We start from the raw sequence: 24,739 nt of genomic DNA, 5'->3' as shown, positions 1-24,739 counted from the left end.
ACTCGACAAAAATAGTGCGCAGTTTTAATTCATAATAGGTAATTATTGTTACAGATTTGAATAACTGTTTCTGTTTGTCAATGATTTGATCAAAACTCTGAGGATTTTTGGTGGAATGTTATTCCTGCAATTTCCAATTCCAGATTCAATTTCCGATTTTCAAAATTCCCAATTCCCAATTCCCAAAATTTCCGATTCCTGATTCCCGAAATGGCCAAGTCTCGATTCCCAAAATTTCCAATTCACCATTCCCGATTTTTAGTTTCCGATTTCTGAAATTTCCCATTCCCGATTCCCAAAGTTTCCAATTCCAGATTCCCGATTCTCGAAATTTCCAATGCATGACTCTAATTCCCCATTTCCGAAATTTTCCATTTCTAAATGACCAAAATTTCCAATGCCTAATTCCAATTCCTGATTCCCGAAATTTACTATTCCCAATTCCCAAAATTTTCAATTCTCGATTCCCAAAATTTCCTATTCCCGATTTGTGATTCCCAAAATTTCTAATCCTCCATTCCCGAAATTTCCAATTCCGATTCCCGAAATTTCCATTTCCAAATGACCAAAATTTCCAATGCTCGATTCGATTCCAATTCCAAAAGTTCCTATTTCCGAGTCCCAAAATTCCCAATTCTAAATTCCACAAATTTCCTATTCCCAATTCCCAAAATTTCAAATGCTTGATTCCAATTCCCGATTCCCAAATTTCCTACTCCCGATTTGTGATTCCCAAAATTTCTAATATTCCATTCCTGATTCCCAAAATTTCCAATTCCGATTCCCGAAATTCCCAATGCATGACTCCAATTCCCGATTTGTGTTCCCAAAATTTATATTTCCCCATTTCCGAAATTTTCCATTTCTAAATGACCAAAATTTTCAATGCCTAATTCCAATTCCTGATTCCCGAAATTTACTATTCCCAATTCCCAAAATTTACTATTCCCGATTTGTGATTCCCAAAATTTTTAATCCTCCATTCCCAAAATTTCCGAATCCGATTCCCGAAATTTACATTTCCAAATAACCAAAATTTCCAATGCTCGATTCAATTCCAATTCCAAAAGTTCCTATTTCCGAGTCCCAAAATTCCCAATTCTTAATTCCAAAAATTTCCTATTCCCAATCCCCAAAATTTCCGATTTCCGATTTCCGATTCCCAAAATTTCAAATGCCTGATTCCAATTCCCGATTCCTAAAATTTCCTACTCCCGATTTGTGATTCCCAAAATTTCTAATTCTCCATTCCCAAAATTTCCAATTCCGATTCCCGAAATTTCCAATGCATGACTCCAATTCCCGATTTGTGTTCCCAAAATTTATAATTCCCCATTTCCGAAATTTTCCATTTCTAAATGACCAAAATTTCCAATGCCTAATTCCAATTCCTGATTTCCGAAATGAAATTTCTAATCCTCCATTCCCGAATTTTCCAATGCCCGATTCCAATTCCAAAAGTTCCTATTCCCGAGTCCCAAAATTCCCAATTCTTAATTCCAAAAATTTCCGATTTTCGATTCCCAAAATTTCCAATGCCTGATTCCAATTCCCGATTTATGATTCCCAAAATTTCCAATTCTACATTCCCGCGATTCCCAAAATTTCCAATTGCCGAATCCTGATTGCCGATTCCCTAAATTTCTAATGTCTGATTTCAATTTCCAATTAGTGATTCCCAAAATTTCTAATTCTCTATTCCCGAAATTTCCATCTTCAAATGACCGAAATTTCCGATGCCTGATTCCAATTCCCGATTCCCAATTCCCAAAATTTCCAATCCCTAATTCCTAGAAATTTCCAATACCCCGATTCCCAAGCATGAATTACCGAAAAATTAAAATGACCAATTTTGAATTTTCAAAAAATCATCAAAAATCGGAAAATCAATTTGGTCTGTTGAAGAAGAAAATGAGAAAATCAAATTTTCAAAGAAAGTGCATGAAGAGCAGTTTTTTCGGCAGTATATCGTCTCGTGTGTTTACACGATCACCATGACTCTAAAACCATCGCAATGTGACCTTTTTGAAGCCTTTAGCAAGTTTTCAAATTTCTCCAGGAATTTCAAATCGTTTTGAAAATGGTAAAAATGAACTTCAGAACCTATAACTTTGGTCTGTGCTTTTATGGAGCACCCTATCGACTGTTTTAAGTGGTTACCACGAAATTCCAGAAGTTACCGTTCAAAAGTGAATTTTTCGCCAATTTGTAATTTTTCAAATTTCTTGCAGGAGGATCCAAAAAGATCATATTGAGATTGCTATCGAGTTAAGTGATTGTGCAGACACACAAGACGATATCTTGGCCAAAAAACCGCTCATTATAAATACCTTTTTTGAAAATGCGATTTTTTTCCTAGAATTTACAAATTGGTCAAAAATTACTTTTGAACTGCGACTCTTGGAATTTTGTGGTAACCACCTAAAAATGTAGAGGGGATGCTGAGTAAGAGCCGACCAAACTTAAAGGTTTCAAAATTCATTTTTCGCCTCTTCAGATAGTGATTTGAAATTTCTAGAAAAGATTAAAAAACTGCTGGAGGCTCCAAAAATGGCCTAAAATTAATAATTGTTGATGGGTGGGAGTCGAATTGAAGGAAATACTCACATTGGTTCACTTCGCTCCAAAAAATCTGCATTTCATGGAAAAAGTTTAAAAATTGAACCTAAAACAATGTTTTTAATTTTCAAAAATTCTCCAAAAATTCAAAAATGAGTTTTAGAGCATGAAATTTTAATTACGAGGGTTTTAGGATATCGCTCGTTCAAATCGGAAATAGCCAGTTCAAAAAGTTCTCAAAAAAATCAAAATTCTTGAGAAAAAGTTGAATTTCAACGACCCGAAAATATCAACAGGAACTCTCGAGAGAATTTAATTACTTCCACGACACAAGAAATTTCAACGTTTATTGTCATTTTTACACATTCGCCTACATTTATGCGTATCGTACTTAATCTAGACGAAAGGGCAACACACAGAGACACACACAAAAAAACGACTACCTACTGTAATCAAATTGCAAATATCATTGATCAGTTGTTACTCAAACCCAAGATCATTTGGTAAAAGTAAAAAATAAAAATTAGAAAGGATACAGGTACATAAGTAAGTAGGTATACTTATTCATTTTATTATAAAAACAAAATCACGTCGTGTTGGAAAAAACAAAATAATATTATAAGGAAGAGAAATAATATACGGACATTTAACCAATCGCGATCACACCACAAAAATTTCAAATACTTCCTGCTCAATGAAGAATTTGGAAGTTGAAAATTCATCTTCCAAGTATTCAATTCTCTCGACAGACTTTGACATAATTTTACCTTGTATAGTATGTAGGTAAGATGTCTACCACGCCCTTATAATCCCTAACCGGGCGCTAACACCATCACCAATGACGCACACTTGATCACAGAGGATTTATAATAATATTCGGAATTTCGGATATGTAGATTGTAAATAATATGTGTACTTTCAGGGATGGTGTGAAATCATGGTATAGAGCACTGACTCATTCGAAGGTAGGAGGTTCCAGTCAGGTTTGCCTGAACTGTGTAGAATTATGAATTTTTAACCCAAACTGGAGGTCACCGAGTTTATCGATTAATGCTCGCGAATAAAATTAACAAACTTTAACTGGTATTTTTGACTCATTTCACACTTATGTATAGTCTAATGAAAATTTACCCAGAAAGGTAGGATAGGGAATACAGGATCTCCTTTTGAGAATGTGAAAATACTCGTACGTTGATCACACTCTGGCCTTTTCCATATAGGTACATAATACGACATCATTATCGATTCTTCAGTATCTATATCTACATTCAACTATCTAACTATAACCTGTCACCTATTTATGTAATAATGTAATAGGTACGTAGATGTACATTTTTATCTATAGGTACACATAAACCTAAAATGCAAACTATTCGACCCTTTTCTTGGACACCGCGAAGAGAATGAAGATTTGCGTAGGAAATGGTTTACGAGCTAATAGTGCTAAGATTTCTACCGTTATCTCTTCTAGACCTCGCTTGTTCGCGTTCTTCGCTCGATTCTACTTTGAAAGTTCTATAAACGCATTTCACAACCAAAGTTAAACAAGTCAAGAATACAACGACGGCCACGCTGCATAATATTATCACGTGAATATAGGGCATTTTTTCCAAAACCGATTCGTCTAAATGGAATAGACTTCTTCCATAGGCCATTATATTGGCTAAAAGGCTGGAATCTCTGCCCGGACCGAATCCGCGATCGGATATGTCGTCGACTACGCTTACATCGAATGGAACACGACTACCACCGACTACAGTTGGGGATAGGCATCTTTTCGGGTAGAGTGGATTTCCATTCGCGTCCATAGCTTTTTTAAATGTGTTGGCTAAGTTTACGTGTAATTCGGTGATGCCCATGTCGTTGATGCGTCCGATCTGCCGATTAAAATGAAGTTATAGGTAATAATAGATTACGAATTGGTACAAAAAATTGATCATAATGGGCTTTTCCAGGGAGACATGATTGGATCTGATTAGGTCTGATCAGATCCGGATGTTCCATGGATCCAATTTGACCTTAGCAGATTTTTGATAGATTAGATCTATTCAGACCTGATAAGGTCCGATAGGGGAGATTTGATTGGATCAGATCAGACCTGAATAGATCCGATCAATGATCACATGATCAGATCAGATTAACTTCGATCAGATCTGTGTGCATTCCTCGAGTTCAAAGATCCAATATTCTGCCCCAGGATTGGCACATCAGATATCACATACCAGTTGAGGCGAATTTACGATAGAATCGGTCAAATACATCCGCACATTGACCGGAATACTCATTCGTAAAGAAACTTTTCTCATCGTGCTGACATCGTGATAAGTGGCCTTATACAAGAATGATTTCCATTCGGTGGCGCTCGTGTTGAACATTTCTGGGCAAATACCACCGTCTGCGCTCAAAGTCAACAAACCCAGTCTGCATTTGATATTCCTGGCGTACTTTGCAGCGTTCCAATATAACTTTATGGCGTATTGTAAAGCTAGCACGCTGGCATCTAGAATATCTACGAAAGCGTCCTGCAACAAATTGTCGGTTGAATTATTCGTAAAATTGCAATTTAACAACTCATCCTACCAAACAAATGAAGTATCTCAACCGATATAAAATTTTTTGCACCGGGGGACACAAAAAAATCGTAAAAGTACACCACTAGATCAAATTTAGAGGATCGAATTTCATTTTTTGATGAATTTTTAGCAATTCAAATTCGATCATGTTGCACGAAAATAATTAAAATTTCATCAAATTGAGGTAAAAAGTTGAAATGGAGCTAGATAAAAAGAGCATACAAAAATATATTAGAGGGTAAAACGAATTTTTCGATTTTTTTGGCGAATTTTCGAAAATCAAATTGCGACCAAAAATGAGGGGAAAAAATCAAAATGTCACCAAATGAACCTAGAAAGCAGAAATTTGAGATATACCCTATTTTCGACCCGACAAATCGATTAGAAATGGTTTCGAACCGTTTTGAGCAGTACTGGAGCCATCTAGCAGATTTTCAAAACTTGAAATTTCCACAAAATCTGACCAAATGAAATTGGAAAGCCGAAATTCACTCTGAACCTTCATTTAAACGTGCTGAGTCGACCTAAAGTGGTTTCAAGTGATTTTGGAGCCTCCAGCGACTTGCTGGAAATCCCAGTACTTCAAAAAACGCCATAAAATCTGTAATTGACTGAGCTTTGATTTCAATATTCAAAAATCTGCAGGAGGCTCCATAACTACTTACTCAAAATGGTTTGAAACCGTTTCCAATCGATTTGGCGAGTCAAAAATGAGGTACCTACTTATATCTCGAATTTCATCTTTCTACGCTTCATTTGGCGAGGTTTTGATTTTTTTTCTCATTTTTGGCCTAAATTTGATTTTCAAAAATTCACCAAAAATCAAAAAATTCACTCTAGTACTTGAAATTTTGGCTATTTTAGAAAAATTGCCATAAAGCAGGAAAAAATGAAATTCAACTCTTACAAATACAAACTTAAATTCAGTGTCCTGAAAATATTGTGAATACATTTTCAAAAACTGTTTCTATCAATTCGTAGATTTTCTTTTTGATGCTTTAAGATGATTATTACGTCTTTTTTGAGCTATTCTGTAAAGTCCAGGTCTCCAGGTGATTTCGGGATCCTACTCAATTTATTTTAAACTTTTAATTTTTTTTAAACAAAAATTATTTATCACATTGAAAAAAAAACAAAAATATGTAAGTTTTCCTGAATGGTTATGCCTAATTTTTTAATTTTTAAAATGAAATTTTGAAACTTTTTCAGTGATACTTTAGGATCTACCTACTTACTAGTTTGAAATCAACTTCATTCTGCTCATAATACTTTTTAGTCAGGGTGTTGCTTTGAAATGATGTCGACGACTGTTGTAACAAATCACGTGAGTTCAAATCCAATATTTCACTGCAAAAATTCAATATTTTCATCAAATCGTATCTATAAAACGACTGATTTCAGTGCTCGCGGATTCGAATAGCATGATACACACATACCTACTCTCTATTAAAGTTAAAATGCTGTAATTTATCGGCAACTCCCACGATTTCAAACCGATCTGATTCAAGTACAATACGATGGCCGGATTAGATGAATCGGGTGTCCTGGGCAGTGAAGAATCCCTCATTATATTAAGTAAAGGTCTCACGTCAGATACACTGTCTGCTAGCATCAATAATCCGTCTGCTCCGCTGCTTCTAAAATCTATAATTTCGACGAGTTTCAATTAATTATGTGTGTAGTCATTAGTAGAAACGTGTAGTCTTATATGTTAATAAGGTAGGTAAGTAGATAGGCAATATGGGCTCACTTCGAATCACATCGTCGTAAAAAATGCGATCTTGGTCGTTAATTTTGGATAGAATTTTTGGAATCTTGCTCATTCCAGTGATACACAAACGATCAACTTCTGGTAATAAATACCTCAGGGTAGCGATAGTACCCCCGCTATCTTCACCGATCACCGCGTATACAGATTTCCATTTCATTTGATTCAAAACCGCCAATATGATCTACGCTAGGTACGAATACATTTTTCGGACATGAGAACAATTGCCTAGACTGTAAAGATTTTCAACGATTGTGCATACGTACTTTACTTCGAATGGCTGTTCGAGAATTTCCAATGTATAAAACAGAAGGCTCCGAAACGAAGTGATCGTTGCCATCGTTGTCGTTGTTATCCATTAAATTCGGTATAAATGGCAATAAATGGAATTTCTGCAAGCTCGACGTGATTTGTTGAAGGGTCATGAGTTGGTTTAAATTTTCAGGACCGATGAATCCTGCCATATAAATATGTTTCGGTGTTTATACAAATGACTGTAATGAGTAGAAAAAATCACTTACTTTGATTGGCAGTTTGAAAGTTGTGCACCTACCTAATAATAATGGAGCATTGGTACACGTTTGGTTCATCGTGAGTAAACTTCTCAAAGCTGCGTTTAAGCCTTGATCATTAGACGAGCAGGAATCCACGATGTTGGCAGCTAAACATATGAAAATATGAATTGAGATGGCGGATTTAAGATACGAATTAACAGCGGGTATTTAAATTTAAACCTACATAAACGCATAGCTTCGCTGAACATCAGATTGGAGTTGATTTCAGCGACTGTTTTTTCGATGATGGCTCTTTGCTGTAAAGCTCGTAAGCTAACTCTGGCACATTTCGTTGTTTCATCGTGTAAATTCAGTAAGCTCGTGATAATAACGTTATTTTTTGTTTCGCTATTAGTTGCGCAATTTGAATAGGTTGAGATTGGAGTGAAGCTTATTAAAAATAATATCAGAGCTGTATAATAACCTTGACCATGGCAACCTGAAATGTAAAAATAATTAGGTATAATATTAAACTATAGAATAAAAAAAAAAAAAAATACGGTTGAAAATTTTCTCCTTAAGAGTTTCAAATGTCAGGTTATTAAAAAAAAAAAACATGTATTTTTGAGTAGGTATCAAAACCTCATTTGAGTTAGAAGTAAACCTTGGAATTTACATGTAGGCCTAATTTTGTTCAAATTTGTTTAACCAGTAACCTGGTGTATAATATTTCTATAGGAAACTATATGATGACACTCTACAACCTCAACATTCCCAAATACCATCCACCCCCATCACAATACAAGAGATAAAGAAGAATCTAAAGCAAATGAAAAACAATAAATCACCAGGAAAAGATGGAAGTTATAACAGAAATTATAAAACTGGGAGGAGATGAAATAAACGAATACCTGGCAGTGCTATTTAACCAGTGCCTAGAAGAAGGGAAAATCCCAGATGAATGGAATGATGCTGACGTGGTTTTGATTCATAAAAAAAGTGACAAAGCTGATATAAAAAAAACTATTGTCCAATAAGCCTACTTTCTAATATGTACAAGTGACCATCGGTCGCAAAAAATTTGTCCCCTAAACCATTTAGAGGCCAAAAATGGGCAAAAAACATTTTTCGATTTTTGCGACTGATGGTTGGTTTTATTGCGGACCATCACATATGCTGATGATGTGGTGCTGATAGCACAGGATATGGACGAACTTCAGGAAGTGCTGGACAAGGTGAGTGAGAGATGCACAGGCGCAGACTGGGTCAAAAGGGCCCACCGGGAAATCTCAAATGAGTCAGGGGTGCTGTGATCCCCCTGAGCATTTGACGAGCCCCCCCCCCTTTACCCTCCCCCCATCACTCAACAAAATTTGCCAGAGATTGTTCGAACCATTTTTTAAAAATGGAAGTTAGAAACAAAAATGTTAAATAACTATTTAAGTGTAGGTAATTGAAAATCTACATTAATGGAGTAGACACGTTTATAAAATTTCTTGGGTTCATTTTTCCATTCTGGTAAATGTTTGAAAATTTGTGTAGCAGAATTCAGATCTGCCCGAGCGAAGCAAGGGCGAAAGCTGTGAAAAATTGATTATTCAAAATGCAAAAAAAGTCATTTTTTATTCAAAAAATTGATTTTTTCATAGCTTGAATTTTTTACCAACAATTGGTAAGTATCTTTTATTTTTTTAAATAGGAGTAAAAGCTTGAGTGAAGTAGGAGAAAAAGCTTTCAAAAATTCACAATTCCTGAGAAGTAAAACACTATTATTTTTGATGTGAGGAGTCAATTTTTCTACCCTTCAACTTCGGCCAGAGAAAAGAAAGGGAGAATGATCTAGCTCGAGCAAAGTGAGGGTGAAAGCTGTGAAAAAGTAATGATATGAGGTGCAAAATAATACTATTCCTGATGATGTAGGTATACTTAAACTTTGTTTTCATGGCTTTAAAATTTTTTGTCTTTAGGAGAGCATATCTAACAGCGACCATAAAAGCCCGAGCGAAGCGAGGGCTGAAGCTTTTGAAAATTCACAATTCTTCAAGAGTAAAACAACATTATTTTTGATGGAAGAAGTCAATTTTTCTCTCTTCTTACTTTGTTCAGAGGAAAGTAAAGTGATATACAGATATAGCGCGAGCGAAGCGTGGGCGAAATTTTTTAGAAAAATAACGTGCATTAGCTATTTTTGCAATGTAAGAGACAAGATTGATTTTTTTGGGGGAAGAGAAAAATTTTCCAATTTTTGAGGGGGGAAGGGAAACATTTTCCACTTCCCCCAAAAATCCATTTGACGAGTTACTCTTCAAAAATTCATCTACACAGCATCCCTGCAAATGAGAAGCATTTTGATACTGCTCGAGCGAAGCGAGAGCAAAAAATTTTTGAAAAAAGTAGTCCAAAAAACAGAAAAGGTCCATTTTTGCATGTTTTATTTTAAATTTTTGCTCGCGAGGGCCCATTGTCTACCCCAAGGGCCCATTTTTTTTGGAGGGGCCCACCGGGAAACTCCCAGTATTCCGGTAGGGCCAGTCTGCGCCTGGAGATGCATGTCTAGAAGTAGGACTGAAAATTAATAAAGGGAAGACCAAGACTACTGACTATGTGCATTGGGTTTGTAACTGATAAAAAATGTGTCCAGCTGGAGGATGATGAAATTGAAATGGTTGATGGATTTGTGTATCTAGGCCAAGACATGACAATGAATTGAATAATGATTTCAACAGAGATATATCCAGGAGAATAAAGGCATCATGGGCAGCATACTGCATACTCGAGGCTGCGAGGAATAATCAGAGAGAAGTCAATACCGATATGTCTGAAAAGGAAGGTAGCCAATCAATGCATCATCCCAGTGGCCTCATATGCTAGTGAGACATGGGCATTGACAAAGAAGCTGGAAGATCAAATTGTCAAAATGCAGAGGCGTATGGAGAGATCAATGCTGGGGATAACGCTGCGAGACAAATGGACAGTGGAGAAAATTTGGGAGACCACAGGGATGACTGACATTATGGAGACAGCTAAGCGGAGTAACTGGCGTTGGTCTAGTCATGTTGCCAGAAGTGGGGGGGGGGGTCAACGATGGGTGGTAAAGACTACTCAGTGGAGACCAGATAGAAAACGGGCACTGGGGAGACCAAAACAGAGATGGGAAGATGAGATAAGGACATGTGATGGAGAATGGTGGAATACAGCCCAAAACCACAGCTCGTGGAAAGAAGTTGGGGAGGCTTTCATCCAGCAGTGGATTGAGAAAAAGGGCTAAAAAGAGAAAAGAAGATATTAATTGGTCTAGAAGGGTACTAATCTTGAGCATTCATGCTAAAGTGGAAATCGATGAACATATTTCATGTCATTTTGGAAAATTGGAATTTTTAGAAAGTCGCTGGTGCCTCCAAAATGACTTGAAACCTTCTTCAGTCCACTTAGCATGTTGAAATTAAGTTGTAGAGTAAATTTCAACTTTCTAATTTTATTTGATGAAATTTTGAGATTTCAAGTTTCCAAAAATCAGCTGGAGGCTCCAAAACTGCTCAAAACGATTGAAAACCATTTCCAATCGATTTGGTAGTCCAAAAATAGGTTATATTCTGAATTTCAGCTATCAAGCTCAATTAGTTAAAAATTGAGATTTTTTCACATTTTTGAACCAAATTCGATTTTCAAAAATTCGCCAAAAATCGAGAAATGCACTTTATTGCCTGAAATTTTGGCCAATGGTATATTTTTGTATGCTATTTTGATTTTTCTCGATTTTTTGCATGCTTAAGGTATCTTGTACATAAAAAATATATATTTTTTCAACCGAACCATAGGGTTATTTTAATTGAAGGGATTTTACATATAACAAAATCCGCTCAAATTTGGTAGGATATTTGGGCTCGATTTGGCGTTATATTGAAGAGGTTTGGGTGGGGCTGACCTTGACTCAAAATTCACTGATGTTCAAATTTATAGAAGGGGGAAGGGGATGAAAAAAGTAAAAAAAAAGCCAAACTATGTACATAGAAACCAATCGATGTATGAAATCAAAAGTTGCATGAAATAGGTACCTATTCAAATCTCACTAGAGATATTTGGAGGGGAAAAAATGGGGTTTTAGTCTTCTTAAATTGTCCTGGGAGGCTAAAATTTTTAATGTATATCCGGAGGGTGTTTTATCGACTTTTCAACCCCTTTCCCGCCTCCTTTTCAGCTACAAGAAAGTGGATTTTCACGTATTTTTTGAATTCAGATCCAGGACATTATTTGAGATCTTTCAAGTTGAAGATCAGGACTGCTAGAAAATAACTTGGTTAAAAATATTAAGACTATGGAACAATTTTCAGTAAGTTATTCTTGGAGAGAGAGGATTGTTTTTTGTTTTTGCCAAATTTTGTGAATATTAGGGGTCTCATCAATGTTGAATGAATACGTTTAAATAAACGTATTGAAAAGTTCAATCTGATAACTCCGAAGGCAGAAGGGTCGCTCTCTGAATCTCAAATAAGATTTGAAAAATTTAAAGTATCAATATAATGACCCATTTTCAAGAATTTTGAAAGTTGTGGATTCCAGATGCATAAGGGTTGGAGGTACAACATTTCCGAAAAAGTTTATTTGAGCCCACATGGATCAACGAGAATATTCGAATAAAATCCTTCTTCATAGAATACAGCTTCCTGTGCCTACATTTTTGGATCCCTAATCTCCAATACTAATCACTCACAGACAACTGTGTCATTTCAAGTCTGGTAAACCATACCTATAATAATTCGTATTGTATTAATTATAATCAAGTACCTACTTAGATAATTAGCGAGATTACCTGGCGATAGCCATGATATTAGCGGAGGCAATTCGCGCATATCTACAAATTAATCAGTCTGACCTACAATCACAGGTCGAACCTATGTATCTAGATACTATCACAATATCACTATCCTTGAACACAAAACTTATATCATAACGACAAATTTAAAAAAAAAATACGAAAATTGACCAAAAAAAAAAGTACATAAAACCGAAATCAAAAACCAAATGCACCAGGAGGCCTACGCAATAGGCAGGCAGACACGCAAGCGTACATTTTTCGTCCTTGACTACACATTTATAAGTGTCTATCTAATAAGAGAAGACGTTAGCGCCGATATTATAAGAAGGCAAATGCATCTAGGCACTTGAAAGGATTCGCAACCTCAAAGCTCGACTTTAATTTCATTATCACCATTGATTTTCTACTCGTAGGCGTCCTTATGGGCTCGATTTCAAAACAATTCGCTTTTTAGTTGTTTATTACCTATTGTCGATCGTTGTGAAATTAATAGGTATTCATTTTGGATAAACATATAATTATAAGACACGTTTAGTATATTCGGCGAATTACTCGAGGATTGAAAAAGATACAGATGTAAAGAGGAAGAGAGGGAAAAACCAGAAGAAAATGGAAAGCTGGAAACAAGAATTTTCATCGAGGGTTGTGTATAGCGGAGAATTTAAGAATTGCAACTCGTATCGATTTCAGAGTCAACTCAAAGTATGATAAGAAGGGGAGGAAGGGAAGGAGTATTAATAACTTTAGTGTTTTTGATCGCATGGTATTGTTTTTTCAGAATCGTAAGAATAAGAATTTGATTTTTGGTTGTTTTTTTTTCAAGGGGAGGGGGGGACTTGTTGAAACTTTTTTTGTTTTAGTCGAAAAAATTGTGAAAATTTGGCAAAGAAAAATATGTCGATGGAGAGCAGGAAAAAATTTTGCAACAGAAACGTTGCAATCACGAGAAACTAAATTATTCTATCAATATCAATCGCCTGTAAATCCACAAATTAGGCAATTCTTTCAACAGGTATGGGTTTTTCTTGTGGATTTAGGGTGGATTTTGAAATCCTCGTTGTGCAACTCTTCACTTCCCATATCCTGATGTTGTTGGATTTAGATTTTATGAAAAAATGATTATTCGAGTATTTTTCTGTCTTCTTTTAGGGTTCCAAAAAAAAGAGGTGCGAAAAACTCTGAAAGTTGAAAAATCAGAGAAATACAAATTAGATTTTTTTAAATTAAAAATTCACTATTTTTGCGAAAATTTTTTATGAACAATACCTTTTTCAAAAAGAAACCTCTTTTGATCCCTCAAGCACAACACCTCTGCCTTTTTTGCAATGTTAACCTTTCTGTACAAAGCTTCTCATATTGTTGAAAGAATGAAAATAATAATGAAATTCTAGAATTTTTTAACGCTTTGTTCATCTGTATCAAAAATTTCTCCCAATAAAATACTTACCAAATTTTATTTTCAAAAACATCTTCTGTGGCCTATAAATTTTTTAATTCTTTTTTTTTTTTAAATTTCACGTTTCAATTTTTGCCAACCCTGGAGCTCCTTACCACAGGGCCAACATTGTTCAAGGGGCCGGGGGATTTTTTTCTATTGAATAAAACATTATTTAGTTTTAGAGAAACTTCATCCCTTTTTGTTTCGTTTTATTGTTTTTATTTTTTCAGCATGGTAGGCGGGGAGGGGGGTTCATACAAACAAACAATACAAACCGACCAGCGAGCGACTAACATTCTTTGGGACCAGAAAAAAATTCTTCTCGAAATGGGAATTACATATTTAAAATTACTTCTTCTGTAAGAATTAACAATTTTTAGTATAAAAATGTTTCCATCATATTTATCATATTTTTCATTTTTTGTTCAACTTTTAAGAGGCTTCCAGTACGATTTTAATGTTGAGATGGAGGAATTTTCAAAGGCATTGCAAAATTTACGAATATTATATAATTTAGAAAAAATTCTAAGTGTGACAAAATTATTTTTTCAATTTAGAAAAATCATTTTTTAATTTTTTGATTGTTTTCTTCCAATATTTTTCGATTTCTTTTCGTTGAAAAAAAATGTTGTTTGGAAAATAATAAAAAAGTGATAATATAAGACGTTAAATTATCATCTTTTTACATTTTTTAAAAATGAACCCTCAATTTCATCATTTTTTTAAAATTATGAATTATTTTTCAATTTTTTAAAAGTCAACTGTTTTTTTTTAATTATTCCTATGTGAATAGCAATTGAAAAAGCAAAAAAATACCTATTTAATTTCAAGAGCGTATTCTAAACAGTTCATTTCTACGAGATTCAATCATTATTTTTTTTTTTTTATTTTGAAATAAACCCTCAATTTCATTGCACATTTCTGCCAATTATTTTTCAATTTTCATACAAATATTTTTTGCAATTGTTTACTAGTTAACTTTTTAAAAAAAAGATTCCAATGTGGATAGTAGAAAAATTCTCTTTTCGAAAAATTAGTCTCTTCTCAAAAATTTTAGCAATAACATTTCTGTGATGTTCTTGGTTATAGGGCATTTCAAACTACGTCATTTTGGTCACGTGATAACGAACTGGTGTGTAAACCAAGAACTCTTTTGGCAACTTTGACCTGCAAGAACTTTTGAATGGTGAAGGGTAGAACTTTCGGGAAAGAATCAAATTAAAGAGAATAAAACTACGAACATTTTACTGTATTAAAATACTTATGTGTTCGATCAAAATTTTGAGTAATTTTAGTTCAAAGTTCAATACTTGCCGCCCGCAGCTGGTTTTAGCCTTGTTTTCGCATCTTTAAACTTCGAAAACTTTTGAACGGTAAAAGGTAGAGCATTCGGGAAAAAATCAATTTAAAGAGGATAAAACTACGAACATTTTGCTGTATTAAAATATCAATGTGTTCGTTGAAAATTTTGAGTAATTTTAGTTAAAACATCGAGCACAATACCTAGTACACTTCGCATCGTTTGCACACCACTTTGATTATCAGACGGGTGTGACGTCACTTTTAAATGCCCTATAGTTCTTCATGATTTTTTTTTTAATTTTTTTAATTTTTTAAAGTTCTGCAGTCTTAATTGAAATAACTTTCAAAGAGCAATAATAAGAATTCTAATAAGTTGACATAGACTAAGTTATAGTTCTTCATGATTTTTTTAAAAATAAATTTTTTGAAATTTTTTAAAGTTCTGCACTCTTAATTGAAATAATTTTCAAAGAGCAATAAGAATTCTAATAATTTGACATAGACTAGCCTTTCTGAGGCCCTGACTGCCTAAATTTACGCCTTTATGCGCCGACTTCAAATTTTTTCAAGTTCCCAAATCCGAATACTTAGGTAGGTACTCAACTTAAGTTGGTACCAATTTTCAACCATTTTTTTTTTATCAGAATCAGGAATTCCAGGTCAATTTGAGATCAAATTAGGTCATTTGTGGTGACGACCACGGCCTTGAGTGAAAATAGGTAACTAAAAACTTGCGGTGGTGTTTGAGACGTATAAAAGCTTCTAATTTGCAATTTATTGCCTTCTTGGTTTTCGTCTATTAACCACTGAAATATTTAAACTAGGTAAGTCTACCTTACTAACGTTGATTTTTTTTTTTTTTCAAAATTTCATTCTTCAACTAAAACTTGAAGTTGAAGATAATTACCTACTTGATAAAAATCATTTCCAGCACGTTGAATGGTTAATTTGTTAAAAATGATCCAAATTTTGACACATGAGAGAGACCGAAGGGACATTATGACCGGCAAGTGTCAAAGAATACCTACTTAATTGAACTGTCTACCAGTCTACCCCACAAATACCTATGTTAATCGTTCATACCTACGATTTATACCAGTATTTTTGTAGGTATCTGCGTACTTGGCTATGCTACAGAAAACAGACATAAGTGGGAGAAACAACTCTGACTCGCATACTCGTACGAAGTCGAAGACCAGCAGTGAACGGAAACCCATGACCAATCCAGAACAACGGAGAGGTGAAAGGAAAGACGCTCGCAGGTTAACATTGCTCGTAATCTTAATTCTTGAAAATTTACACGTAAAAAGAAAGCGAGAGTCTGGAATCTCATTCCTACAACAAAACAGTCATGCTACTGCTACGTACACAGTATCCTATTTCGTATCATTATCAAAAACCAACTAACACTGAATCATCATTGATCATTTTGCCTTACCACCAGCGATTGGTATTTTAATTCATTGAATCGCATGTTAGTTTTATATGGGCACGTGTGTACAATATGTTATAATAGATGATTCAAAAAGAATCAAATCGAAATGCTGTCATGAAAAAAAGAAAGAAAAACGGTGCCGAATATGTTTCTAATTTTATCGTTACTATTATCGATCTCAGGTAAACTTATCGTTTATTTTTATTTTTATTTCTCTTTATGAGTATTGCTCTTACCTACCTACTTCATTTTATAAATATTTTCAACATACAATAGGTACTTGTCGCCAACCGTATGTTTGTAGAGTTTGTAGTTGGATAAAATCTCAGTGATTTAAACGATGGTATGACGCTAAGTTGAAAATTTACCCTTTTTCATGTTATAGGTATCGTGGTGGTCATTGACCCGGTCAACGCTGCCCAGCAATATCGTGGAAATTCTTTAGGGAAGTTGAATTCTTATCATCATCAAGTGTCAGCTGATGTATTTGCCATAGATGAGTATACGTTGCTTTTGGCTGGCTTCACTTACGATGGCACAGGTACTGATACGTTCTTTTGGGCTGGAGCATCGACACGACCAGGTCCCCAAGGTTTTATCGTACCCAACGAATATGGAAAGTTAGTAATTTCATTCTATTATCTAAATAGTATCAAAATAATTTCACTTTTTGAATGGGGTTTCATTTTAAAAAACATTCAACTTCGCATTTCGCCCATATTTACTATTTTTTTTTTTTTTTGATTATTTACAGAACGGATGTATTGAACAGATATCTAAATAAAGATATCAGAATAACGCTACCAGATCGAAAAAAAATCACTGATATTAAATGGTTCGCTGTGTACGATCTCACACGTCAGGTATTTACTCTGAATCTTAGGTGAATCAAATTACCCTGGGGAATTATATTCTGAAAGTTATTATTAATCAATACAATGTACTTATCGTTTTTAGAGCGCATTTGGAGACGTTTATATACCGGAAGAATTTGAACCACCTGTTACTCAAACGATTTCTCAATTAACAGGTCGATCTCATGGAGTAACGTCAGGTCCTATTGAAATCCTCGACGCGAAAACTATCACGATTCCTCAATTCACATACAATGGAGCCGGCCAAGGTATACCTTAAACTAGTACTTAATACACTTACGTTTTAAATTTTTTGTATATGAATTCAGATTCATTCTAATGAGTAATTATTACGATTAATATTTGTTCCTAGATACGTATTTCTGGGTCGGTCTGGGTCCTCAACCATCTTCTAAAGGATACAAAGTGCCGGATGAAAATGGATAGTAAGTTTTTTCAAAATTACCTAGATCAGAAATAATTAATACTTACATATGAATTAGAATTTGGAAATGAGCATACCCATTAAACATCTTTATGTTGCACACAGTTTAGATCCTCTTCGCGTTTACACCGAAGAAACGGTTACTTTGGAGTTACCAGGAGATTTGACCATTTTTGATATCGATTGGTTGAGTATTTACGATGTGGCTAGCAAACAAAACCTAGGCTATGTGATTATTCCGGATGAGCCAAATGTTCCTCCATCGTTATCAAAGATTGATGTAATTCTGCGCAAATTCATAAACTCATTTATGCTAAGTAATCGTTTCATTATTGATATAACAAGCACTTTTACCACGTTCATGTTATTTTTAAAGGCTCACAAGACAACTTTACCAAACTGTGTACAGCTACATAAACGTATGCAAGTAGGATGGGAAATATTTGGACCTCAAATCACCATCCAATTGGCCGGTCTGGTGGGTACGTATTATCTACAACAAGATAAATATTTCAAGAAAAAGAAAAGAACATGCTCAAACTTATATTTTATATGTTACCTGTACTAACTTCTTTTACGATGTTCGTATATAGATGAAGATGAATACATGGCGTTCGGCACGAGTGGAGCTGTAGACAAGCCTCAAATGTTGGGCAGCGATGTAACGATAGCTTATATAGATGGTCACAGAGGATACGCCAATGATTATAATATTACTGCAGAATCTTCGTGTACTAAAGTCTTGGGACAGTACAAAGGAGTATGTAAAGATGAACTAGTCGGTGGTCAAGATAATAACCAACTTCATACGGCGGTCAGAGAAGATGGTGTCAATATTATCACATACCGGAGGACGTTAATTTCGCGTAAGATCCATATTCTGTTATCTAGAAGCAAAAAGATTATTACATCTAATTAATTGGTTACTATAAGAGCTGAACAACAAATACAACTGTGATGATCGAGAAGACTACATTGATCACGAGTATCAGAGGTTGAAAATGCTATCAGGTCTCGAAAATTGGTACTTTCTTCCAAAGCTCCAGAGGGGTTTCAATTTCCAATACCTAGTTAAAGTGTTTTCAATAATTAGAAAATAATACTTACTCTTAAAAAAAAATGCAACGATAATTTTCTGTTTCTGCCCAAAAATATGTATTATTATCAGTTGGTAACTACTTATGTAATCAAATTTTCTTTATTTTTATTATATTTTTGAATGGAAACTGAAGGTCAAACGTAATTTTGATAAGTTGCAATGGCAGTTTTTGTGGATTGAAACTTGAAAGTAGGTTAATTTGAAGCCTAATTAAACAAAATGAAGTGTATTAATTAAATTACCTCCTTTATTGCTGAATAACTGATCCATTTTATCTCAAAACTACTCGTTCAGATTTTCATGTCGACCTTCAATTAGGAAATTATTCATTGAAATGGTGAACTATAAACTTGCAATTGCTCAACAATCACCCATTAAAAATTAAAAATTGAACGAAAATCAATCTACCTAGAGATACCTAGACCTAGCTCCAAGAAATCAATATCAATTCGAAATTTCAAAAAACATTCATTCATACAATTTCATTAAAAAAAAAAAAAAAAAAAAAAATGAAAAGTAAACATTTTAAAATTTATTGTAAAAATTGCAAAAATATGGGTCAGTTTAGTTGTTGGAAATGTAGAATACATTATAGAAACGCCAAAATTTTTGTGAAAACAAGAAAAAGTCACAAAAAAAACTTCAAAAACTCTGAAAAGCTTTCAACAGTTTATAAAAAATTGATCAAAATTGTTCGAAAATTTGAATAAATTTCCAAAAAATGGACAATAAAAAACCTCAAAATAATAATTTTACAACATGGTTTTACATACAATTCTTAAAAATTTTAAAAATTAAAAAACTCAAACTTCTTAAGAAATCAAAAATAGAAATTTTTCAAAAATGTACAAAACTTTAAAAAACTTTAAAATTGACGAATGAATTAGGTATGGTACAAGTATATATCAGAATGAAAAAAGCAAATACCAATGGTATTTGATCGTGATTCTGATATTCAGTCTGAACTTACTCGTATGTTTAGGGAAACTTTGTACCTATTTCAAGAAATAGCAATTTGACGATCTTGAAAGTCATTCGTTAGGCTACAAATACATATTACAACGTTAATTCGTGTTTTGCACAAATAAATTTATTATTATTTCATCTTTCAGCTGATATCGGAGATAAAGAATACAAAATGGAAGGCTCTAGTCAATTAATTTGGGCAATTGGAAAATTATTCCACGATAAAGAACCAGCCATACATTCGGTTTATCCGAGAGGACCGCTCAATATCGAGCTTCACAAAAAAGAATCGATCAATACATGTTTCCCATTTGTGAAAAGCTTCTCTAAACCGAGGCAAGTATACCTACTTACTCACATAGACAGTAAAAATTGCTCATAAAATAATTAAAACAACTTCCCATCTTAGCATAGAATTATTGGATCTGATCAGTGATCATGGTTCGAACATTTCTTGGATGGATCAAATCAAATCGAATTTGAGCAGATCTGATCATATTATATATCTGCTCAGTTCTGATCAGATCCCAGATCCCAACATTTCAGCTGGCAATTCGATTAGATCTGACCAGATTGAACTGTATAGGATCTGTTCAAACCTGATCAGATTCAATAATAAGCTTCCCTGGGTTTATAAATTATTATTTTTTTTCATTTAGGATTGATACTTGGGAACGAACCAGAGTCATAGACAAATCCCTGCGTACATTTACAGCCTCACTAGGACCATCAGGAGGTAAAAAAGGATACGAAGGAATCACAAGTAAGTATCAAACAGGCTCATTATCAATACGACTTACGGTGATCAAAACTACAATACCTATTTCTTTTTTCCTGCAAAGATATGCCTTCGAGTGGTCTAGTCTGGTACATAGATGGGAAAATATCGCCGGAAGTATGGATGCGAAGAGGTTACACCTATTCAATTTACGTCCACGGTGGTAATAATCCACACAGCGCTGAATACTATAATCCTCTGATTATTACTGACGAACCTCATGGAGGATATGAACGGTTATCCGATCAAGCTCAAAAGCACGTTAAAGTATTGGCCGGTGTTCAGTTCACTTTACGAGGACAGGCTCGACCCACCGCTGGTAATGGTCCATAGATTGTATCAATTTTCCATTCTAATATCTCTTTGTCTTTACTAAAAAAATTTCTTGAATCTTTAGTTGGTCCATTATGTTTGGCTAAACGCAAAGGAACTGATATGAGACTAGATGATCGACACGCGACGTTCAAAAAATTCAATCGTACTTTAACGTTTACCTGCGAATCTGGTTTGTTTCATTTCTAGCACATCAACCAACAGAGCTAATACCCTCATTTACCTATTTACACTCCTTTTTAATACCATTTCAGGAGAAGCAGCTGTACTCGATATCACACCGAATTCTTCCTGGCCTGATACCGTGTACTACAATAGTTTCACTAGAGTGAACACCGGATGGAAAATCCATATCGTCGATTCCTTCAATTTACCAGGCATCAGCGGCGGCTCATCCATTACTGCGCTTTCAATTCGATCCAGCGCACCTTTGTTCCTAATCGTTGTTTATCTCTTACGCTTTCCTATTCGACCGTAAACGCAATTAATTAGCTTTTACTTTGAATTCTGTGTTTTTTTTTTAATTTTTCGATGAATATATAAGTCATATATTGATAACTTTATCTATATCAGATATGAATAATTATAAATTTGTAACGAAAATGTGCAATATAAATGGAATAAGTACACGTGTTTCATTATTACCGATAATGCTTTAATTTTAGCCGATAATTGCTGAAAAAACAAAACTGCTCGTTACTGAACCTTTTCCCGTTAATTATCCATTAATGCTGATGGTACGATTCGCTATCCCCTCCATAAAATAAATTTTTATACGTCGTAAAAATAATCGTGAGTACAAATTCTATAACAATTTCGTAACTTCCTCTTCCTCTCGTTGGGTTTTTTTGAGGTCTCCGCATAAACAATACGCTTTGCCACACTCGAGGATTTTATTAGTAATAAAACACAATCGAAGATAAACAAAAAAGAGAATTAAATAAATTACTTAAAATTTAAGCGGTTTCAAAAAACCGTGTATAAATCGAAAAATACTATCATCATTCGCCGTTTAATAAATTTTTGTCATTTGCTTCCTTGGGCCGATCCGAATCATCGGGTTTCATGGCCGGGAAAAATAATACTTCCTGTAAATCAAACAGTAGTATTTTAAATACACGAATTTACATACAAGTCAAATGAAAGCAAACCGAAGTACTTACTTTAATATTGTTTGAATCCGTTAGGAACATAGTGAGCCTATCGACACCCAAACCCCAACCAGCTGTGGGTGGCAATCCGTACTCTAAAGCTGTGCAGAAATTCTCGTCGATTAACTGAGCTTCATCATCACCCGCTTGTTTATCCTGCAATAAATCAAGTTTCTCGTTAAAATATCCGATCTATGACATAAAAAAGGAGGCAAACAGGTGTATGTTCTAACCTTGGCTTGCTGTTCAAAGCGTTCTCTTTGAATAGCCGGATCGTTCAATTCGGTATACGCGTTACAAATTTCTTTCTTCATGACAAAAACTTCGAAACGCTCTGTCAGACCGGGAACAGAACGATGCCATTTAGCCAATGGAGACATTACTTGAGGATGATCGCAAATGAACGTCGGATTTATACATTTTTCTTCTAGAAATTCGCCAACCAACTGAAATTACCCAACGAGGAAATTATTTCTCAGGTCTAAAACCCATTCCAAAGTAGAAGACGGTTCAATATACCTTATCCAATAATCTAGACGAAGTTCGTGGAGGTGGACATTCGACACCGTGTTTTTCGCATAATTCGCTGAGAAATTTATTAGCAGCCGGAGTAGCTAAATTCACAGGATCGGGTAATTCAACTTTTAGAGCTTGTTCTAAAGCGGGAAACATGTATACTCGTTTAAATGGCGGCGTAAAATCGATGATGACTTCTTCGCTATCAGGGTTTTCACCACCGTCTGGATGGTACGCTACTTTGTAGGAACCGTAAATACTTTTAACCATCCCTAAAACACAAACAGAAGACGAAATCGTTCTAATATTCGGTTCAATGAAAATTCATCGACATGAGAAACAGGCGAGTGTACCTGATAATAAGTCTTCGGTGATGCACATGAGATCGTTATAATCAGCATATGCCATATAAAATTCGCAAGTAGTAAATTCTGGATTATGCGTTAAATCGATACCTTCGTTACGGAATTGTCGACCTATTTCGTAAACTCGATCGATACCGCCGACTACTAACATCTGTAAGGGTGAAAATAGGCTATAAATATTCACGAAGGACGAATCCATCAAAATAATCGAGTTTTAGGCACCTTATGATATAACTCCGGCGCTATCCTCATGAATAAATCCAAATCTAATTCGTTATGATGCGTTACAAAAGGTTTAGCTGTTGCTCCTCCGGCTATCATGTTCATCATCGGCGTCTCGACTTCTAAAAATCCCAGCGAATCCAAAAATCCGCGAACATACGATATTATTTTAGCTCTGATGATGAATTTCTGACGAGTTCTTTCGTTGATAATCAAATCAAGGTACCTTTGACGATATCTCGTTTCCTGCGAACATCACCTCGTTACTGAATCATGCTAGTTAAACGGTTACTCATCGCGATGCCGTGTATACGTACTTTATCTTTAATACCGTAGTGCAAATGAGGTAACATGTGAAGACACGGAGACAGCAAAGTAATTTTTTTAGGGATAATTGATAACTCTCCTTTTTTAGTTTTACCAGGGTTGCCTTGTACCCCGATAATGTCACCTCTTCTAATTTTATCGGTATCTTCTTCGAATTCTTTCTCGGATGAATAAAATTTCGCGTTGGCCATAACTTGCAGTTTAACGCCTTCTCCTCGTAAATCGAAGAATATCAGCTTAGGGCCCGAACTCCGGATCGCATGGACACGACCTGCATCAATATTCGAAATTAGGAACAAAACTACGATTAATTTTTACATCGTAGTCGGAATCACATACCGGCTACAGATAAGGTTACATCGTTTAAAACTTCGGCATCTTGCAACGTATTGTACTTTTCGATGTATTCTTCTAACGAAATGGAAACTGAATACTTGTGAGGGTAAGCATTTATATTGTTCTGCTTCCATTGGGATACGGTTTGAGTCCGCAACCGATGGTATTCCTGAAAGATGTAAAATCCAAGATGAAAAAAGTAACCAGATTTTTGGCGATGTTGACGTATGGATGGAACAATGACTACATTAGGGCTGATTTCTTCTTCTGCCACCGGTTTAGAAGCAGCTCCTCCTGCTTTCGGTTTGAGTTCTTCAGTTTTCTCTTTTTCGGCTTTTTCTTTCGCTTTTTTCTCAGCTTTTAAGCGACGTTTCAATTCACTAGAGAAACACAAAGTAACACAAAAGTTAGGTCATTGTGTACAGAGGTTGGGTGATATATTTAGATAGGTAGTAAGAGGAATGATGAGAGAGCACTTTGGTCACTCTGTGGAGAGACTAGAATCATAACAAAATGATGAAATGTGACGTTCCGAAGAGATATGAGGAAAACAAAAGACAAATGAGCGGTTTAATTAGCGATCTACTTACTTTTTGGAAATCACGCCGTCTTCGCTAGATGCCATTTTCTATACGTTGAACGTTTCCGCGAGGGACATATACATAAATATGTACAACGATGCAATTTTTTAAATATTAAATGACTTACGTTACATCACGCTTTGATGTTTCTAAATAAAATTTGACACAAATTCACGATATTGGGTTCATAGTGCGACATTTTTAACCACGAGATGATAACGTGATGAGTCGACAACGTGGAATGAAAATTTGCTCGACTGGAAAAGCTCATTTCTATTTTCTGAAAATTTTATGAAATAAATATGAAAATTGAATAGAACACGTTAAATATAAAATAATAAATTATAAAATTTATTCAAATACTGCATTATTTATGAAAGA

At 34.8% G+C, this 24,739-nt stretch overlaps 3 protein-coding genes across 4 annotated transcripts; 1 reads left to right on the top strand and 2 right to left on the bottom strand.

Annotated features, from left to right (window-relative positions):
* Positions 1-2,886: 2,886 nt before the first annotated feature.
* On the bottom strand, positions 2,887-12,492 carry LOC135846484 (uncharacterized). 2 transcript variants are annotated; one of them, XM_065365594.1, is made up of 9 exons: positions 12,184-12,492; positions 7,639-7,893; positions 7,454-7,561; positions 7,167-7,357; positions 6,883-7,084; positions 6,569-6,776; positions 6,368-6,479; positions 4,782-5,081; positions 2,887-4,436 (listed from the first exon to the last, which is right to left on the bottom strand). In XM_065365594.1, the coding sequence occupies exons 1-9, from the start codon at positions 12,242-12,244 to the stop codon at positions 3,987-3,989; spliced, it is 1,887 nt and encodes a 628-aa protein (XP_065221666.1). In that variant the 5' UTR covers positions 12,245-12,492; the 3' UTR covers positions 2,887-3,986. The 2 variants fall into 2 exon arrangements, with proteins under 2 accessions (XP_065221666.1, XP_065221668.1); XM_065365596.1 differs by having other exon boundaries at positions 12,205-12,492.
* A 3,674-nt stretch (positions 12,493-16,166) lies between these two features.
* knk (protein Skeletor knk) lies at positions 16,167-21,487 on the top strand. The gene is made up of 13 exons (XM_065368997.1): positions 16,167-16,567; positions 16,771-17,005; positions 17,140-17,248; positions 17,343-17,508; positions 17,613-17,685; positions 17,790-17,964; positions 18,061-18,166; positions 18,278-18,550; positions 19,896-20,085; positions 20,409-20,512; positions 20,592-20,846; positions 20,925-21,032; positions 21,115-21,487. The coding sequence occupies exons 1-13, from the start codon at positions 16,531-16,533 to the stop codon at positions 21,336-21,338; spliced, it is 2,055 nt and encodes a 684-aa protein (XP_065225069.1). The 5' UTR covers positions 16,167-16,530; the 3' UTR covers positions 21,339-21,487.
* Positions 21,488-21,734: 247 nt separating this feature from the next.
* Positions 21,735-24,562, bottom strand: LysRS (Lysyl-tRNA synthetase). Its single transcript, XM_065368999.1, has 10 exons — positions 24,368-24,562; positions 24,025-24,157; positions 23,781-23,946; positions 23,432-23,712; positions 23,115-23,360; positions 22,881-23,043; positions 22,531-22,799; positions 22,245-22,457; positions 22,024-22,167; positions 21,735-21,948 (listed from the first exon to the last, which is right to left on the bottom strand). Exons 1-10 carry the CDS (start codon positions 24,400-24,402, stop codon positions 21,862-21,864), a joined length of 1,737 nt encoding a protein of 578 aa, XP_065225071.1. The 5' UTR covers positions 24,403-24,562; the 3' UTR covers positions 21,735-21,861.
* Between the last annotated feature and the right edge of the window lie 177 nt (positions 24,563-24,739).

The sequence above is a fragment of the Planococcus citri genome, chromosome 5, assembly GCF_950023065.1.
Source record: "Planococcus citri chromosome 5, ihPlaCitr1.1, whole genome shotgun sequence".
NCBI lineage: Eukaryota > Metazoa > Arthropoda > Insecta > Hemiptera > Pseudococcidae > Planococcus > Planococcus citri.
This window is presented reverse-complemented; position numbering and strand designations above follow the sequence as displayed.

Excerpts from the sequence above, each read along its gene's own strand:
- LOC135846484 (XM_065365594.1), bottom strand. The coding sequence starts at position 12,244 with ATGCGCGAATTGCCTCCGCTAATATCATGGCTATCGCCAGGTAATCTC. Across the intron at positions 6,777-6,882 it reads TTACGACGATGTGATTCGAA|ATTTTAGAAGCAGCGGAGCA; the intron begins GTGAGCCCATAT and ends TCGAAATTATAG. Across the intron at positions 4,437-4,781 it reads TCGTAAATTCGCCTCAACTG|ATCGGACGCATCAACGACAT; the intron begins GTATGTGATATC and ends TTTAATCGGCAG.
- knk (XM_065368997.1), top strand. The coding sequence starts at position 16,531 with ATGTTTCTAATTTTATCGTTACTATTATCGATCTCAG. Across the intron at positions 17,965-18,060 it reads CATCGTTATCAAAGATTGAT|GCTCACAAGACAACTTTACC; the intron begins GTAATTCTGCGC and ends TTATTTTTAAAG. Across the intron at positions 20,513-20,591 it reads AGGATACGAAGGAATCACAA|ATATGCCTTCGAGTGGTCTA; the intron begins GTAAGTATCAAA and ends TTTCCTGCAAAG.
- LysRS (XM_065368999.1), bottom strand. The coding sequence starts at position 24,402 with ATGGCATCTAGCGAAGACGGCGTGATTTCCAAAAA. Across the intron at positions 23,713-23,780 it reads TGTAACCTTATCTGTAGCCG|GTCGTGTCCATGCGATCCGG; the intron begins GTATGTGATTCC and ends ATATTGATGCAG. Across the intron at positions 22,800-22,880 it reads CACCGAAGACTTATTATCAG|GGATGGTTAAAAGTATTTAC; the intron begins GTACACTCGCCT and ends TTTGTGTTTTAG.